Source organism: Eschrichtius robustus, chromosome 9, assembly GCF_028021215.1.
Source record: "Eschrichtius robustus isolate mEscRob2 chromosome 9, mEscRob2.pri, whole genome shotgun sequence".
NCBI classification, from domain to species: domain Eukaryota; kingdom Metazoa; phylum Chordata; class Mammalia; order Artiodactyla; family Eschrichtiidae; genus Eschrichtius; species Eschrichtius robustus.
This window is the reverse complement of record NC_090832.1, coordinates 119338974-119357777: the sequence shown is the minus strand read 5'-3', so window position 1 is coordinate 119357777 and position 18804 is coordinate 119338974. Positions and strand designations below refer to the sequence as shown.

The 18804-nt window shown below is 41.4% G+C and overlaps 1 protein-coding gene across 4 annotated transcripts in view; it reads left to right on the top strand.

Annotated features, from left to right (window-relative positions):
• FILIP1 (filamin A interacting protein 1) overlaps positions 1-18804 on the top strand; it is a 266678-nt gene that overhangs the window by 147231 nt on the left and 100643 nt on the right. For 2 of the 4 annotated variants that reach the window (XM_068551636.1, XM_068551633.1), the window contains exons 1-2: positions 7156-7194; positions 12874-13155. In XM_068551636.1, the coding sequence (XP_068407737.1) occupies positions 7183-7194; positions 12874-13155 (294 nt within the window). In that variant the 5' untranslated portion in view covers positions 7156-7182. Of the gene's footprint in view, positions 1-7155; positions 7195-12873; positions 13156-18804 lie in introns of those variants that run through there. The other 2 variants (XM_068551635.1, XM_068551634.1) reach the window with 1 other exon arrangement.

Below are 18804 nucleotides of genomic sequence, written 5' to 3'. Positions count from 1 at the left end.
CCACCTCTGCCGGTTCCAACAGTGACCCTGCAGAAGTTCCCCAGATCCTCCCCTGCCTTCTGCATGGCCAGTTCTCCAAGCAAGGCCCCAGCTCCTTACAGAGCCTCTCCTAGTGCACATCTCTGTTTCCGTGTGTGCCCTTATTGCAGCCCCCCATCAGCCTCAGCTTTGGCCGTGTGTCTGTGGAGGCATCACGTGAGCGTATTCCCGCCACGCACAACATTCTCTCTCCCTTGGCAAAGTGACGCTGTCCTCGGTCAAGCTTGTGACAGACTGCGGCTTCTTCCTTTTGGACAATTCCTTTCCAGATGGTTTCTTTGACCACCCTGCCCAGCAGTCTGCTTCTTGCCTCTAGTTCCTCCCCGCGCATTTCTGCCTGCCATCCAGGCTTGTCCAGACTGGACCCAAACGCAAATGGATTCAGAAGACAGGTGGCTGGAAACAGATGAAGCTGGCAGAGTAGTTGCATATAAACCCACAGGAGTAGTCATTACTAGATATTTTTTTTTCTTGAAACCTGAAACTTTCTGGATGTAGCTTTTGCTCTTCTCAGGTAAAGAGAAGACTTTCTCTACTAGAAGAAAAACAGAGTACAGATAAATATATGGCAACTGACTTTTGGGTCTCAGTGTTCAAGAGGTAATGGAGAGTAGTAAGGACAGGTGTGAACTAGTGAGCAAATTCTCCATCTAAGTGGGTCGGCCACCACTCAACCCCAGCTAAACGTAGCTACGTGGGAAGATGGGCTCCGTAGTGCCAGACCTTCTGATTTTTTTCAATAAAATCTGAAAATCTAGATTATTTGTGAGTCTTCTGATAAAAACTGTCTTGTTAAACACACACACCCATATCTGCAAAGAGGTTTTGGCCTCTTTGTAGCCTACAAGTTTAAACATTCAAACAGGGCCTCTGCTGGAGGATGAATGATAATCAGGCATGTAATCAGTCATGTAAATAGTTACAATTAACATTTTTTCCGGCCAAGTCAACCATTTCTAGTTTAGTTATGGGAAAAGCAGAGAGTTTCTAGCTGAAAGAGGTAGATGTCCTGAGGCCTCCTTGCAACTGTCCGGACCTATCTCAACCCTAGAGCGCTGGTTCTCCGTGTGTGGTCCTGGGACCACCAGCAGTAGCGTCACCTGGGAACTTGTTAGAAATGCAAACTCTCAGGCCCCATCCTAGACCCACAGAATTAGAAACCCTGGACATGGGGACCAGCAAACTGCGTGTTAACCTACTCTCCAGGTGATTCTGAAGTGTGAGATCCACTGCCCTAGGCTTGCAGAGGGAGCTGCTCTGCCTGCAGTGTGTTCCTGGAGCCCTGGCCGTTGGTGTGACCCTGGGCTTCCTGATCCCGCACCCTCAGCACCAGGTTTTAGGAGCCAAGACCTGTCTGCTGTGTGAACTCTGGGTCCAGCTTGGCTCTCCAAAGAAAGTATGTGACACCAGAGAGGACGCTGGCACTTGGTAGTAGAGAAAAGGGGATCTGGGAATTGCATGTGTCAAGAGAGAAGAGAAGAAAAAATTATGTTCCTGGAGTGCTTCTTACCCTCCCCCTGCCATGACTTCTTTTACACAGGAGAATCGCCCAGTGGTATGATTTAAAGAAAAACTGTCCTCACCCTACCTTCAATCGAGCCTCTTTAAAATGACTACTTCCCTTTTCATTTCAATTAAAGGTTCGCTGGGGTTAAGACTGAGGAATACAGAGTAAGGGTAGTGATGCTATGATGTGATTTAAATCTAGCCAGGTGATTTCTTAACCCCATCCTTAGAACCCAGAAGGCTTAGAGTTTAGTAGATGGGTCAGGTTCGGGTTTGGGGAACACCTCATGCAAGTCTGGGCTGGGAAGGCCCACTGTGGAGCAGAATGAGATCACCGGGATCTCATTTTTATAATTTCAATGAAAGGCATAGTGAGGAACCCAGATGGGAAAACAAGAGAGGTGCCTAGAGAGGGAGGTGGGGGGGTGCAGAGAAAGTCCACCCAGTGGCGGCCTCCGGGCAGAGCTCCCTGTGTCACCCCCTCTCTGCATCAGTCTCTTCTCCCAGGTGCCGTGCAGTCACTTCACTGTTGGAAGGCCCCCAGCTCTGGCTTCCTCCGGCCCCGTGCGTGAGTCTCATTCCTTGCTTTTCTTTTTCAAAGCCAGGGAGAGAGCAATAGCGATGTGATTTAAAGGAAGACTCCTTTACATATATTGCCTGAAAGTCCTGTAGTACTTTAAGGTTTACAAAGCTGTAACCAGTGTTATATTTCACGGTTAAGACGCCCCATAAAACTCAAGGACATAATTCTAATACTTTCTTTATGACTGAACTCAGCTTTCGTTACTCTTTGGTTACCTCTCCCATTCTCCGTGCCTCCAATCCCCACCTGAAGCAGAGACCTTAACCTGGCTATTTCCTGGTAAATTCAATTTTATCTGGTGGGTTTTTTTTTTGTTTTGTTTTGTTTTTTTTTGGTTAAATTCAATATGCATAGCTCAATCCTAGAACAAATCAGAATTCCATTTTGGTCTTTCCTTTCCCTCCTGCTGAGCTCTCCTCCCCTGTATTTGGTACCACGCAGACACTGTGCTTCCTCTGGGGGGTTGTGAGGGCGTGGTGTAGTCTGCTAGCATCCACACCTGGTTCAGAGGGAGTGCCCTGAGAATGTCGGGACTGGCCACATAATTCAGGGGCCCAGTGCATAATGGGAACCTGGGGGACTCTAGTTTAAAAAAATTAAGAATTTTAAGACAGCAATAGCAGAACATTAGGCTGAGTGCAGGGCTGGTGCAACTGCACAGGTCACACTCCTACGAAGCGGGTTACCTGTATTCTCCCAGCCTGGCTCCTGGTGAAAGTAGTGGCTGAGGCTGTTTCTGGGCTGTTCAGTGTCTCTCCACGACTCTCAGATGCTGCAGATTCCCCTGAGAGTAGCTGCGCCTTCCGTCTCATCCCGTTTGGGTGGTCTGCTGTGAAGCCCCCTGCCCTGTGACTCTGCCATGAGCACGCCGACCGTCCTTCTCGGCTCCCTTCCACCCTTGCCTGGCCCGTGGCCGCTTCTCTATCTCCTCCACATACTGAGTGGGCGTGTCTCCATCACCCACGTTGTACAGACACGTGCTGCTAAGTCTCTACTGTCTGTCTGCCTATCCCGGGCATGACTAATGCCAGGGGTTATCCTACTCTCAAATTTTAGCCTGTCAAGCTCTTGCACTTTAGATCCCTCAGACTTTGTGAAGGAAAGGAAAGAGCCAGGTAAAGCTGTCCTTCCTCAACTTACCTGCAAGAGAAGAAGAGGATGGGTAGGCAGATGGCACAGTTACTGCATTATTTTTTTCCCTAATTTTTTTCTTCTCTCTTATTTTCAGGCATTTTCCTGATTACTGTACACTGGGGGAGGGGGTGGGGAGTGGCAGAAACCAGTTCCCTTTCTCCCAGTTTAAATGCATCCATCAATCATATTTGTCACGCAGTCTAATTCAGGCCTGGCAAACTAAGGACTAGGGGCCAAATCTGGCCACACCCACCCATTTATGAATTGTCTGTGGCTGCTTTCGTGCTGCAATAGCAGAGTTGAGTAAATGGAACAGAGACCACACGGCCTGCAAAGCCCAAAATATTTAATATTTACCCCTTTACAGAAGAAGTTTGCTAACCTCTGTGCTAGATGATCACAGCTGAAAGTAAAGTGTCTTTGTCGCTGGTGGTACCTACGTGGAGGTGCTGAGAGATGTTTGATGACCCTGGCGGTTAATCTGCCGCAGATTAATGCTTCCTGCCTTACCACTGCTGGTAGATACTTTCACACACATACAGGGAGTAGAACAGGCGTTATGATTTCACATACACATGGTGGGTGGAACAGACGTTATTATCCTCAGTTTAAAGATGAAAAAAGTACAGGTTGGAGAGCTTCAGGAACTTGTCCAGGATTACAGAATAAGTAAGTGTGGGGTTAACGGTGGGGACGTGGATCTCTTGATTCCTTGGGGTTAATGGCAAACATCTCCGGGAGGATTCAGCATGTTGGAAAAACAAATGCTGAGGATGTTGCTGCGTGAGGTCTTGGGACACCTTTAGGTCCACCGTGGAGTTGGGTGGTACGCTGAGGTAGGGTGGCTGGAGGGTGGAGAAGAGAGGGGGTTAGGGGTCATTATGTGTTTGACAAAATTATTCCAAAAGGTGGTGACTCATTTTCTTACATACTTCCTTTCCACAAAATGAGCCTGAAACTTCTGCACTGGGATAGCATGGCATTTTAGATAGAGTCAAATCCTAATGCACCTTAATTAGCTAATCACAAAACTCTCCTCTTGACTGTTCTTTCCAGCCTTCGCATTCAAATAGCAACTAGGTTTATGAAGTCTGGCTAATGGCCATAGAATTCACAGCCTCTTCACACAGCATCAAAGTGAAGAGAGTCTTTAAACATCAAACACCTTTAACAACCATATGGCTTCAGTAGCATTCATAGAATGTCTTTCAATAGGAATAATTTTTACTTTTCTCCTGGCTTGGTTTATAAAGTAACTGTGTTTGTTTTCAGTTTAGGCTCCCTATACTCTGATCTATCCCAAGACAAGGGATGCTCAGAAAAGACCAAAGTCAGGAGGAGTTCAAAACAGACACAACCCATGACTTCCTACATTACAACTGATCTTAGGTTGCTGTTCATTTAACTCTTGTTGCTTGAGACTATTTACTGAATGCCATACCCTGTGAGTAAACTTATTTCAGCCCCAGGAAAGGATGGCTGCGAGTTCATTTGTGTTGCTGTGGTCCTGATATAGAGGTAAAAACTGCCATTCAGCTTCCTCCTTGCACCTGGAGAATCCAAACAAGCCTGTGTTCTGGTTCAGCCTTTCCCAGGTACTGGCCGTGCTATTTTGGGCAAATGTCTAAATCTCCCTAAGCCTCACTTTCCTTATCTTTTTTTTTTTTTTTAATTTTATTTATTTATTTATGGCTGTGCTGGGTCTTCGTTTCTGTGCGAGGGCTTTTCTCTAGTTGCGGCAAGTGGGGGCCACTCTTCATCGCGGTGCGCGGGCCTCTCACTATTGCGGCCTCTCTTGTTGCGGAGCACAGGCTCCAGACGCGCAGGCTCAGTAGTTGTGGCTCACGGGCCCAGTTGCTCTGCGGCATGTGGGATCTTCCCAGACCAGGGCTCGAACCCGTGTCCCCTGCACTGGCAGGCAGACTCCCAACCACTGCGCCACCAGGGAAGCCCCTCCTTATCTTTTTAAAAGAAGTAATTATAGCACCTGCTTTATGCATTGTTATCAGGATTTCATGAGATGATACTATCTACGTTAGATACTTAACCCAATGCTCAGAGCATAAGCTCCTCGGTAAAGGTCAGCTACTATTATTGTGAATAGAAGTATAATAATATTTAAGAATAATTCATCACATATAGACTGCTGAGAGAAAGCCTAAGATATTTTTCTCTGTAGCTATAGATAAGGCTCTTTTGTGAGTGAAAGGAAACGACTGATTCTTGTCAATTGTGGGGCTGGGCCTTTTCAGAAGTGATGAAATACAGGAAGGAATTCTAGTTCTGGCCAACCAGGAGTCTGGTAATTTTCCAGAGATGTTTTCTTTGTCAGATAAAACAAAAAGAGAGGCCACCCTATTTTATATTCAAAGTTTTAAAACCCTCCAATTGTACATTCGTTCAGACTCAATATACAATTAAAATTTTTTTTCTTATGTCATGGCAGTTCCCTGATCTATTCTCTTGTTATTTTTTGTTTTTGTATTTTTTTCTGGAAACCTTTTCCAGGTCTGCTGTTATCTTCCTTGAAAAATATTAAGCAGAACTTCGTAAGATATTTCACCACGGTTTTAGGCTAGAGTAGAATAATATTTCTCTATTTTGCCACAGTTATAATATTTTCCTTAAACTTTTGGTTACAACATCACTGCAGTGACTCCAGGAGAATCCCCTTTCTTGAATTCTAACATTTTGTGAAATCATTTAGAAGAATTTTCAGTTGGTCTGGATAGATTTGTCCTAGTAGAATGAAAAGGTTTCACATAAACAAAAACCTTAGTTATTTTGAGGATTTTATGAGTGTAGATAATGAGAAGTGAAAAATCATTTAACATGGCTTGCTGCATAAATAGGATTACGAAAATGAAAGAAAATTGTAAAGAAAATTTAAGGGCAAACCTAGGAACATTTATTAACAGTATATGCTGTTAGAATGAATGATAATCTCCTGAGAAACGTTTGAACATTTCATGAGTTGGGATATTTATAACTAGACTTAACCAAGTAAATAAGATAAGCAGAGGGAATAATCTGGCACTGATAGGAAATATACTAGTTGATTTGATGGGTCTTTTGCATCTTAAAATTCACATAACGCTAGAACAGATGTTTTCTTTTGCCTCTAGTTTTGGGTGCTGTGGGTATTGTCATTTATGTATAAAAGAAAGAATCAGGACAGTTCCATGCTCATGTTCTGGAAGCCCCACTTGCAGCAGGCTTTTTGCCAGGCCACACTGGAAAAAGTAGGCTTTCTGTAATTTTGTGCTCTCCTTTTTGCTATGCAATATAGTTATAATTCTATAAAGTAATTAAAAATGGAAATTATATAAGTAAAATTATTGTGGTATCTCAACCTGTGCATTGGGTAGGTTCTTGAAAAAGAATATAAATAAGATAAAACCAGGAACAAACAGGAGGTGGATGGATACTTGAGAAGCATAGGAAAGATGCCAAAACCTAATTTATGCAGAAAAGAAGTTTTTGTTGGTGGTAGGGATGGAGAGTATTGTGACCAACATTGAATCATAACATGGAAAGACAAATCTGAAAGGAGGCGGGAGCAAGGGTGAGACTGCTAGGGAAAATTCAAGGTCAAGATTTGCAGGAGCTAATGAGGATGGAAGCTGGGACGGGTGTTTAATTGCTGAGGACTTTTTTCTTTGTCCTTTTTACTTGTTCAAAGGCTCTAGAAATACTTGTTAGTTCAGTATAAATTACTCAAAATTGTTATAAATATTTTCTGATTCCTAGGATATTGTTCATCTGACAGTACACTGTTTATTGCCCAATATATGGGGAGGAAAAGGAAGAAGAGAGATGACCATAGACCTAAAAGAGGGAGGTTTGGAATAAAATTTGGTCTTTCTTTTCTTCACACCGCAGTCAGAAAATTCCATGCAAAGTGTTGCTGACTAATTACTATGCAAGGAAAAGTAAGTGTATTTCATGAACTATGTTAGTATGATTTACTTATTAAATAGAAGAATCTGTGCCCCAAATAACATTGATTCAAAAAAAAAAAAAATAACAGTCCTAAAGCTATTGTGAATCTTCAATTTATTTACACCATTTTCTTGAGGAGCACTTTCTTCAAAGGGTATGCACTGGGACGAAGCAAAGGCATTCTTGGCTTCGTTCAGAAGGTTTGTTATTTACATGTCCCAACCTTCTTTGGCCGGTTTAATAATGAAATTGATATAAGACAGATTAATAGGAGAAAAACAAATTTAATTTTATACATACAGGAGTCCCATGAAAATCTGAGACCTGAATGGCAGCCAGGTAATTGAAGCTTATATAAAACCTTGAGCTAAGGAAAGGGGTATGGGTCTGGGGATACAAGGGGGAGGAAGGCCATTCACAGGAAGGCAGAGGAAATGTTTGAAAAACAAATATTGCCCTATTACAGATTACGTTTCTTAGGTAAAACGTTATCTCTCCTCCTGGTATAGGCCCTCTTTCCAATGTAAATTTAGGCAGTTGATGGGGAGGAAAAGAGCTTTACCTGAGTCTGCTGGGTTTTGATTGCCTTTAGCTCAAAACAATCCACATGCCAAAGTGGCATATTTGGGGTCATGTATTCTGCCCCAACCCCCAACTAACTATTAAGAAGCCTACAGAGTGCCAGATGCCTTTCTGTTATCTGCCTGCTACTCCTGTGAGCACAATGGACAGAATTTGGCCAACTCTGACTAAATGTTTATTTACTATTGTTCAACACTGGGACTTTTAACACATTAAGTCTGTAATGGTCCCTGTTCAGACTACATCCTGTTTTCATAACCTGTATCCTTAATAATTAGCCCTGTTGCTTCTCAGAAAGATTTTTAAATGAGTCATCATTTTACAAGGTCTGCAGCAGGTTAATTATTTTGGGAAGAGTATTTTTGCTTAGCAACCTAATTTCAGTTGCTGTGTGAGTTTTGCAAGAGTGCCTATGGAAGAAGACAGATGAATGAATTTCTCCAACTCTGTAGTATGAAGTGAAAAAACATGAATTTAGAAGACATTTGTAAAACTTTCTGGGTCATCTGCTTTCCAGGGTGGCCCCTTCCCTTCCAATTTGCATGTGTTTAAGAACTCAGAAAAAAGCCATATAGAGAGTAAGTATTTAGGGTCACACCTGGGTTCAAATCCTAGCTCTCCTATTCCCTAGGTGTAGCTGTGTGATCCAGAAAAAGATATTTAATCTCTTTAAACCTCAGTGGCCTCATCTGTAAAACTGAGAATAATAGCACCCACTAGGGTTGATGTGAATATTAACTTAATTGAGATGTTGTATGTAAAATGCTTAGTACATTGTGTAGCACTTAAGAAACAGTGAGAGCTATTAGAATACGGAAGAGTATGAATGTCACTAAATGTAATACATGAAAGTCTGTTCTTGTCTGGACTCTATCTCCTACTAAGTAGAATAAAGTGGTTTAAAGTGGATATTATTGAGGGCACGCTTGGTTATACTATTGAGAAATTATGTTTTTCTCCTTCTTACATGTTGTCCAATTCCTTTCTAAAACATTTCTTGACTAGTTTGCTATCTCTGTGTACTTTTGCAATCCTGAGATAGAACAGGTGCTGATGGCTGACTTTGTTGTGGAGGTAAAGATAGAAGACCCTATTTGGATCACTAGGAAAGGACTAAAATTTTTGTGCACATGTCAAAGCAAAAGCAATTAATGTGAAATTTCAGAGTCACAGAGAAAAAACACTTGCTAAGACAGAATTAACATCACAGGTCCAGCACATGAGATTTTCCATCAGCTAAAGTGAATTCATGTGGAAGGGAATACGAAACTCAAGCTTTTGACCTGATTGGTGATACAAAACAATTAGATAATTCTAAAATGTGTGTTTTTTCTGTAAAAGTAATTAATCCTGCCAATAATTAATTAAATCTATAATTAATCTTCATTAATTAATATAATTCTGTGAAAGCTAGTAATACTACAAAAATTTTATTTAAAAATATTAATATCATTACTGAACTGAACTTGAGTCCACTCGCCTGTGGCACAGCAAAGCCAATCTACTGACACTGGGTTGTGATGAAGGAAAGTGCAGCGTTTATTGCAGGGCTCAACGAGGAGAATGGGTGGCTTATGCTCAAAGGACCCAAACTCCCTGATGGCTTTCAAGGAAGGTTTTCTTAAGGCAACATTTGGGGTGAGGATTGTAGGGTGCATGACTTTCCTCCAGTTGGTTGGTGGTGAGATAATGGGATGATGTTTCAGGAATCTTCAACATCAACCTTCTAGTTCCAACCAGTCTGGGATCTACCTGCTTGTGGTCAGCATGTAGTCACCATCCTCCACCTGTGGGTGGGGGGTGGGGGGGGGTGGGTCTTTGTTTCTGCAGAACAACTCAAAGATATGTTATGTATATCCCTTGAGGAGGAACTGAGACTCTGCTTTATTGCTGAACTATTGTTTAAGCTATTATTACTTTTCTTGCTTGACTGCTTTTCCTTTGCTTCTTCAATCCCTCATTTTCCTAATTGGTAACTGCTTGAGTCTGCTTTTTGTAACTCAGGGAAGGCCTAGGAGACTAACACCTTTTTCTACAAACAAGAAATGGGGAACATGGATGGACTTTTGCACCTGGGAGGGCCCCACAGGATTTGCTTCGTTTCAATATTAGACTGAAATTTTTAGAAACAACTAAATATAGAATTGGTACTAAGTAAATGTCACTTTCTGTGTGTTTGCAAATATAATTAAGTGCATGTAATATATAGATAGATATGCATTTGTCCTATTTTACAAATATCCTAATGCTGTAGATCCTATAAAAGATACAGGAAATCCAGGGAAAAGAGACACAAGCACATGCTAGAGTCAAATACAAATGTTGCATATGATTAACTTTAAAACATTACCATCTTACTTCCTGTGCCTTGGGAAATATTGCCTGGAACTTCCATTAACGCATGATCTAAATTGAAGTTGTTAAATCAATATTTGATGTACCATCCCAAAGAGCCTTAAGATCTAAGCGAGAAAATTATTTCAGATCAAAGAAATTCACATGTGGCATGGAATCATAGGGAGTCACAATTCAATTTGGGAAGCCCATGTGTCTTAGTTATGATGTGTAACAGGTCAAGAGTTAAATTTGAAACTGTGGGGGGAGGAAAAATAATTTTCCCTTTACCCTTCTAAGGTTCTTGGCTGATATAGCCCTGTCATAAAAGTACAGATTAGTAGGAGAAAACAAACAGAAGTTTATTAACATGTATACCTCCGGTATACATGGGAGAGACCCAGGAAAACCACGTAACTATCTGAAATGGCCCAAGCCATCACCTTAAATACCAGCTTCAGCTAAAGACAAAAGAAAGATGTCGGGAGTTGGGGAGCCACTTATGAGAGGTTATGAGGAAACCACAGTAAACAAGGAAAGCATAGTAAATGCAGATTTAAGTCATTGCCTTCTGCATTGATAAGAGTTTCTAGAGATTTTAGAGTCATCCTTCTCTTCCTGGTACAGAGAGGGAGACACCCTTACAGAGATTTCCCTTATAAATGTAAATATGTCTTAAAAAAGGGTAATTTCTACCCAGGTTTCAGAGCTTCACATGTGTCTGCTGTTCCTTAAAAATAATGAGCTTAAAGTAATCAATACGCCAAAGAGGCCTATCCGGGGTGGTGTGTTGTGCTGACATTCAAAACCTTCTATTCGTCTTGTCTTTTTTTTTTTGGCTTGGGATTTAAGTCAGCCCACTCTGCCACAAACAAGCTGTGAGAAAATACAGTAGGTCTGCTCTGAAGTGCTCTGGCTTCCATTACAAAGAAACATTTTTTCTTTGTTCACCAGCAAAGCACAAAAATGCTCTGAAATTTCAGGAACTAATCACTGAGTCAACCAGAAAACACGGCGCTAGTATTAAGGACCACGTTTTCAGTTTATAGTGTTCAAAATTAGGGTGCTATAGAAAGTTCACACACACACAAAAGGGTCCATCTGGTTGTAAGGGTTCAGTTCAAAAAAGGAGCATGAATGTAGATTTCAAGATTTGTTAGAAGAATTGAATGTTCACTATCTAAAAGGAAACATCACACTGTATTTATTTTTCTATTATAAACCTAGTGTTTTGAAAAGCTTTCCTTTTTTTTTTTTGGTTTCTTAACTATGGTTGGGTTCATAAAGGAAATATACTTTCAGAAAACAAGTCTCTGTATTTTCTCTGGAATGAGTAACGAAAATCTTGCTGCTTAGCTGTTCAAGGGAAGGACTATTTATACTGTGAGTTTTAAATAAGCCCATGCACTAAGCTACTCTATTTAAGGGTTTAGGCAAATTTTGTGGTACCGCCCCCAGGATATTAGAGCTATCTTCCCTGAACTTGGAGGCTTAGCCTTTGAGCTCAGTGTGTTTGTATCATACCTGTTAGTCAAGTTCTTTTGCTCAGAGATTGACACAGACTCTGCAAAGCGTTCAAAATAGAATGACTCAAATGTGCTCCCCATGGGACAGATTAACCACTGTTTTGTCTTTTTTCCTTACTTTACCTCAAAATATTTTTTAAAATTTTGATTTTGAAATTGATATGTTTTCTCCCAATTCTTTGTACTCTTGTTCTTATTACTGTAAATGACTGACGTTAAAAAAAAAAAAATCTGCTTTTGAAAAAGAGGTTATGGAAAAATAGAATTCCATATCACTAAAAACTACCCCCCCTTCCCTTGGCTTTTCCCTTTTTCTCTCTCCACTTCAAGCCCCGCCAACCCTCACTCTATGTGGATTTTTCTGCACATTGTGACTTCCAACTTGTTCCTGGCAGGGTTTGAGGTTTGCATTTTCTGATAGACAATTTAGAATCATTTAAAAAAAAGTAAACTTTTTATTTTACAAAAGCTTTAGATTCACAGAATTATTGCAAAGATAATACTGGGGGTTCCCATACACCCCATCCCCAGTTTCCTCTATAATTAACACCTTATGTTAGTATCATACATTTGTTATAATTAATAAACCAATATTGACACATTATTATTGACTAAAGTCCATGTTTTATTCATAGTTCCTCAATTTTTCCCTAATGTCTTTTTTCTGTTTCAGGATCCCATCCAGGATGCCACATTATGTTTAGTTCTCATGTGTTCTTAGCCTTCTCTTGGCTGTGACAGTTATACAAATTTTCCTTGTTTCTGATGACCTTGATAGTTTTAAAAATTACTGGTCAGGCATTCTGTAGAGTGTCTCTCAGTTGGGATCAGCTTGATGCTTTTCTCATTATTAGACTTGGGTCATGTTTTAGAGAAGGAAGATCACAAAGGTAAAGCGCCATTCTTATCACATTCTATCAAAGATACTTGATAGAATCAGCAGTGCTATCAATGTGACTTAGCCTTGCTGATGTTGACCTTGATTACTTGGCTTGAGATGTTTGTGAGGTTAGAATCACATTTTCATTTTTTCCTGAAGATGGTCAAAGTATTTTCCTGAAGTTTTTAACGACACGTTCATTAAAGCTATAAGGAAACTAACTTGGGACTGATCTTTTGGTTTTTCTTTCTTGGTGATGTTGTAAAGCTGCTATTAGTTTCTAAGTAGTTAGACAAAAATAATTTCAGTGGTGGTAAAAACATCTTATCTTTTTTCATGTGTTGTAGGTGGGAATGAGATCCCGAAACCAGGGTGGTGAAAGTTCATCCAACGGGCATGTCTCCTGCCCCAAGTCCTCCGTCATCAGCAATGCTGATGATAAAAGTCTCTCGGAAGATACAAAAAAGAAGAACAAATCAAATAGAAAGGAGGAAGATGTCATGGCCTCAGGAACTGTCAAACGACACCTAAAACCATCTGGAGAAAGTGAACGAAAGAATAAGAAATCCTTGGAGTTATCCAAAGAAGACCTCATCCAGCTGCTGAGTATAATGGAAGGGGAGCTGCAGGTAGAGTCCATTTTTTTCAGTTATTGTGTCTCTAGTCTGAAGGTATAAAATAAGAGATTATGAACCTGTCTACCTCACTGGATTGTGAACTTCATGGCGAAAAGGACTATTTTCCTTATTCATTCCTGCATCCCTAGTGCCTGGCACAAGTTTGCACTGAATACATTTTTGTTGAATGAACGAATAAATGAATAGATGCTGATTCTAACATCGAGCTTCTCTAGAAGCAGAAAATTTCTTCATGACATAACTTTGATAATAATTTAACACTTAGTAGTAGGTAATCAATGAGAATATCTAATTTAGCCCTTGACTGTGGTTGCAAACTGTGAAAAAGTCATGATTATTAGAAGGCAGAGTTAAGATCAATTGCTACTTTTGCTTTTTTCCAGAAGGTAGAGTAAAAGGGAGATAAAGAGGTAGAGGGAAAGACAGAGAGACAGAGAGAAAGAGAAGGAAACTTCGTTTAAACCAGTCTTACTCTTTTCTCTCTTCTTTGTGACTTTCAGCTTTAATTTTCTACAATGTCATAGGAGTTGAGATGCACTCAAATCAGCAGAGCATTGTATTGTGAAAACTTGTTACTTTCACAAAGCATTTTCAAGTCTACTATCTCATTCGATCTCAATAATAATGTGGGTATCATTATCTATAATTTATAATGAGGAGACAGACCCAGAAGGGTTAATGGGTTGTCCAGATCTTGTCTTAGGCCTCCTGATTCTTGGTCCAGGGCACTTTCCACTGTCCATCCTCACCAACCTTCTGTGGCTGCCAGGACCCCCCACTAAGAGGATGTGTTTAAGGATCCAAGAGGGAGCTGGGATTCTTCTGAGTTTCTGAGCCTTGGACAATTATATTTCTCCAAGTGGGGAAACAATAACTTTTTTTTTTTTTTTTGAGCAGAGGATGATTTAAGAGTGAGGTTGCTGTTTTCCTTTTTGCTTTTGTGAGGTTCTTAACTTGCATAAGCCTCTAGGGGAATACTAAAAATTGAATGAGATGAAGCCTTTGTTTGGTGCTGTTAGCATCAGACATATTACTTGCAACCTACCCTAAACTAGGGGGATCTGATCTGTTCCTGTTCTAATCTGTGAGTGCCTACAGATAAGGAAACCCCTGGGGTAAAGAGAAATAGAGAACATGCAAAACTCAAATTAAAAACAAACAAGTGCGATTGAGCTTACCATTTATGGGCTGAGAAAAATCACCTTTGCATTTCACAGCAAAAGATGAAAATTTCCAGAACGCCACCGTTACTAAAAATAGCTTCACCACTGCCAGAAATGTGGTTATTGTTCCATTAACATTTATTGTTTAAGGAGGCAGAGCATATTAGTCCAATTTTTTAAGCTGCTCCCAGCCTACAGCTATTGACCTGAGTGGAAGGTAAAACAGGGACCTAAGAAATCTTCACAAAGCAGTGTCATCAGCTTATTTCCTCCAGGCATCGTGGCTTGTGTGAAGCCTGTGGCTCTTCTAGACTCTAATTTCTGTAGAAGGATGTTACATCATGGTAGATTGCGGACCGTATTTAAGATTCACATGGCTTTTATGTTCATGGTGTTTCCAGATATGGTTCCAGAGCCTAGGCATGCAAAATACAAGCCCATACACCTGGGACATTAAAGAAATTAAGTAGAAGGCGCCAAAGAAATGCATTTTGCTCTCCCTTAATCTTTGTGAATACAGGATACCTTACCTTCCAAAACAGATGTATTCCTGAGCAGCAATACATAAGGAAAGAGTGTAAGATATTTGTGGGGGAGGCAGTGGAGAAATGGAAGACCTGATACTGTAAGGAATTTCATGGTGAATTCATTTGCAAAGCAAATAATCCATCCCCCCATATATTTATATGCACACACATACATATGTAAGTATCTGTACTTGTAAATGCAGATTTTGCAATACTAGATTTGTTAAAAATGAGAGTGTTCCTATATTTATAGGAATATTTATATTTCCCATATTTACATTTCATCGTCACAGGAGGGTGTGTGTGTGTTGAAGCTAAGAGTGGGAGGAGGTTGGCATTAGCAAATGTGAGTGGGCTGGTGAAAATGTGACAGCTATGGGCCAGGTTTGCCACAATAGAGACAAGAACAAAAAAAGTCTATTTAAAGATCTGGCACTGAGAAGAGAGACAGAGGGTTTAGGTACCCTCGGCTCAGGCCTATATGCTCTTCAGCTTGACAGTTATGAGCATTTAGTGAGTTGTCTCCCAGACCTCAAAGGCCACCTATCACCCTCCCTTTACGGAGCAGCTGTGTTATGACTCAAATACCCTTCCTCTGCATGTGCTGTTCCGAGGTTCTATAAAGTATCAGTGCTGACAAGCAGCTTTGAGTTGTCTATCCACCTCCTTTATATTTCAAGTGTGAAACTGACACTCAGACAAGTTATGTGACTTGCCCAAGGTCGCACAGCAATTTAGTTAACGTTTGCTCCAGATTCAGATTCTCTGTGTCTCAGTTCAGTGTCCCTTCCTTTATAACATTTCCACTCGGGGGATGTGCAGGGGTGAGCTCTAGGACCTTTATATTTACTCTTCGTCTTCAGGATTTCTTTGAAGTAGACTCGCTCTTTGAACTCCAGGGCCAAAGCCATTTTGTGAAATGATGAGAATTTTTTAGGTAAGAGAAAGCGAGGAAGGTTTCTTTCACATCAAGGAAGTGGACCATGACCTGGGCCTTGCATTTTGGTGTGATCTGGATCTTGAGAAAACTGGGGAGGCGGGGAGGAGTGTCACTTGGCCTCGGGCTGGGCACCGCGCAACCCTGGGGCTTCATATTCACTGATCTGTGAGGGTCAGCCTTGTGGGGGGCTGGAACCACTGGTCAAAATCAGGAGGGCGACACACAGAGAAAAAGGCTTATAATATTGGGGAGATGAGACTGAGATCAAGTCTGCCTGTAGGAGATGTACCCTGGAAGTGACTTGGGGGGAAACTAGGAGATGGAGTTTCACTCAGGCCCTTCATGCCAGTTTTCTTTTTCTTAGGCTCCTTTTTGATCTCACTCATTCTCTTCATCTCCATAGCCAGGGTTTTGGACATTATAGACAATTCTCTGTGTTTTCTGGTACCAGTACTCTGCCGTCTTTGGAATCTGTTGTGTGATCTATGGGAATCTGTTGAACCAACATTGTAGACAGAGTGACCTTTGACCTTTATTGTTAGCATTGGCTTTTTGCAAAATTTTCAAATTGGCTGGTTTTTTGTTTGTTTTGTTTTGTTTTGTTTTTGCCAGTGAGGTGTCCAGTGAACTCTTGAAGTTCACCTTCAAGACATGCATTAGAAATGGAGTTGCTCCTCCCAGGGGTTTTTGCATTTTAAGGAGTCTTGTCTGGAACTGGTCATGTCATGCCCTTGGTCTTGGAGAGGGACATCTTCCAGACTTTTCAAGCCACACCTTAGCAGATGCAAGCTCAGAATTTCAGCACAATTACTGGCTGGCGTTGCCTGCATAGAAGCAGCTGGGATGGTTTCCATGATTACACTTCTGCCCTTGACTGCTTCCAGTAACAAGTACTTTCTAATAAATTGGAACATTTTTACTCTCTCGGTGAAAAACTGCTTACATATGTCTTAGACTAAACTGAAAATAATGAAATAGTACACCCAGACCATCACTTGGGCATCATGATTAATTTCCCCTTGTATTTGTCCAAAAATAGTGCTTTCAAGAAGCCAGTCAATTTGGCTGAACTAAAAACGACAAAAGTTCAAAGGAAATGGTACTTACATCAAAAAGCCATAATACAGAATACTTGGCAGAAGGATATTCTTGTAGAATAATTCAAAAACAGGATACTAATTGATTCTTTTTCTTGATGAAAAGAATATCTAGCTCTTTTATATAGTAAATTCCCTTGATATAACCCCTCAACTACATATTAGAAAAACCAACCTCAAATTGACTTTCATCATTTTTTCCTTTGTCCTTATAGTTAGTTCTCTTCTACCCGTGCTTAAGGAGGCTCAGAGAAAACAAGATAATGTAACTACACAATGCGTTACCATTCCGCTGGGCTTTGGTGTTTGCCAGGCTGACTCAGAGGCAGAGTCACTACACAGTGAGACATCTTCCTTCATCTGGGTGACTGGCAGAAGGAGTTGTTGTATTTCAAAGATAATTTATGAAACAGATAATATTGTTACTGAAAGCTCAGCTTCTCTGTACACCAGTGCCGAATCGAATCTCGGAGACAGAGTTCTGGGTGATGTAGAAAAGGATAGTTTTATTACTTTGCCAGGCAAAGGGGGAACACAACAGTCTCCTTTCTCCAAAACCCATGAGGGGTTGTGTCCCAACCCAAGAGGATTTGATAAGGAGTTTTACAACAGTATTTTCCAAGGATGGAGTTGCTGGCAAGATTAGGGTGTGTGCAGGGTCTCAGGTGGTCGGCCTCCTAATCTTTTATTTATTTATTTATTTATGGCTGCCTTGGGTCTTGCTGCATGCTGGCTTTCTTTAGTTGCAGCGAGCAGGGCCTACTCTTCGTTGCAGTGCACGGGCTTCTCACTGCGGTGGCTTCTCTTGTTGCGGAGCACGGGCTCTAGGCACGCGGGCTTCAGTAGTTGTGGCTCACGGGCTCTAGAGCGCGGGCTCAGTAGTTGCGGCACACGGGCTTAGTTGCTCCGCAGCATGTGGGATCTTCCCGGACCAGAGCTCGAACCCGTGTCCCCGGCATTAGTAGGCGGATTCTTAACCACTGCACCACCAGGGAAGCCCCCAGTCTCCTAATCTTGATGAGCTTCTCTGGTCCCTTTAGTCTTGCCTCGGGAGGTTTCTTGGCTGCTCCTCCCTTGATTAGCAACTGCTTGAATCTGCCCTTTGGAGCTCAGGGAAGGTCATGGAGGCTGGAGTCTTGCCTACAAGAAATGGGGAACAAAAAAGGCCTCCATGCCTAGGAGCCCCACAAGGCTCTGCTCGGTTTCAATATGCCTGTGGATTGTTAGAAGCTTCCTCTATTCCCTCCTTTTGGGGCTCCTAGCCATTTTCTTTAATATTGTTCACTAGTTTGTTCTTTTTTTCTTTTTTAACCTCACTACTACCTACTATAGGTGAGTCCTCTGTCCACTCTTTTTTCTCACCAAGAGAGTCTATTCCTTCTTAAGGCACTAATTAATTAATTAATTCAAAATTGATTGATTTTCCGATATTTAAGAAACTGGAGGTCTGAAAAATGCAAAGATGAGTAATAATAATACTCATAGCTAAAATCTGATGAGCTCCAACTATGTGTCAAGCGTGGTTTTAGGCACCGGCTATTACAGCAGTCATGAAGAAAGAGCTCCCAACCTGTAGGACAGATGAGAATGTACAGGAATGAATATTTTGCAGGGTAACTGCAATGCAAACTATGGGAGTACAAAGGTGGGAACGATTGTGAAAATCTCAGGTGATGAGTGGAGGAACGTTTCACTGAAGAATTGGACCTTGAAGGATTGGTAGGTCTTGGACAGGCAGAGAGGAGCGTAGGGACCCCCCTGAGCAGAATCAAACACTGAGTGGGTGGAAAAGTGTGGGTCGTGTTCATCAGTGAATAGTCTGTCTTCTGTGGAGAAGTATTTGGTGGAGGGAAAACTGCACCTCCATTTGGAGACCACAAATAAGACATCCGAAAAACAACCGTCAGCAGGTG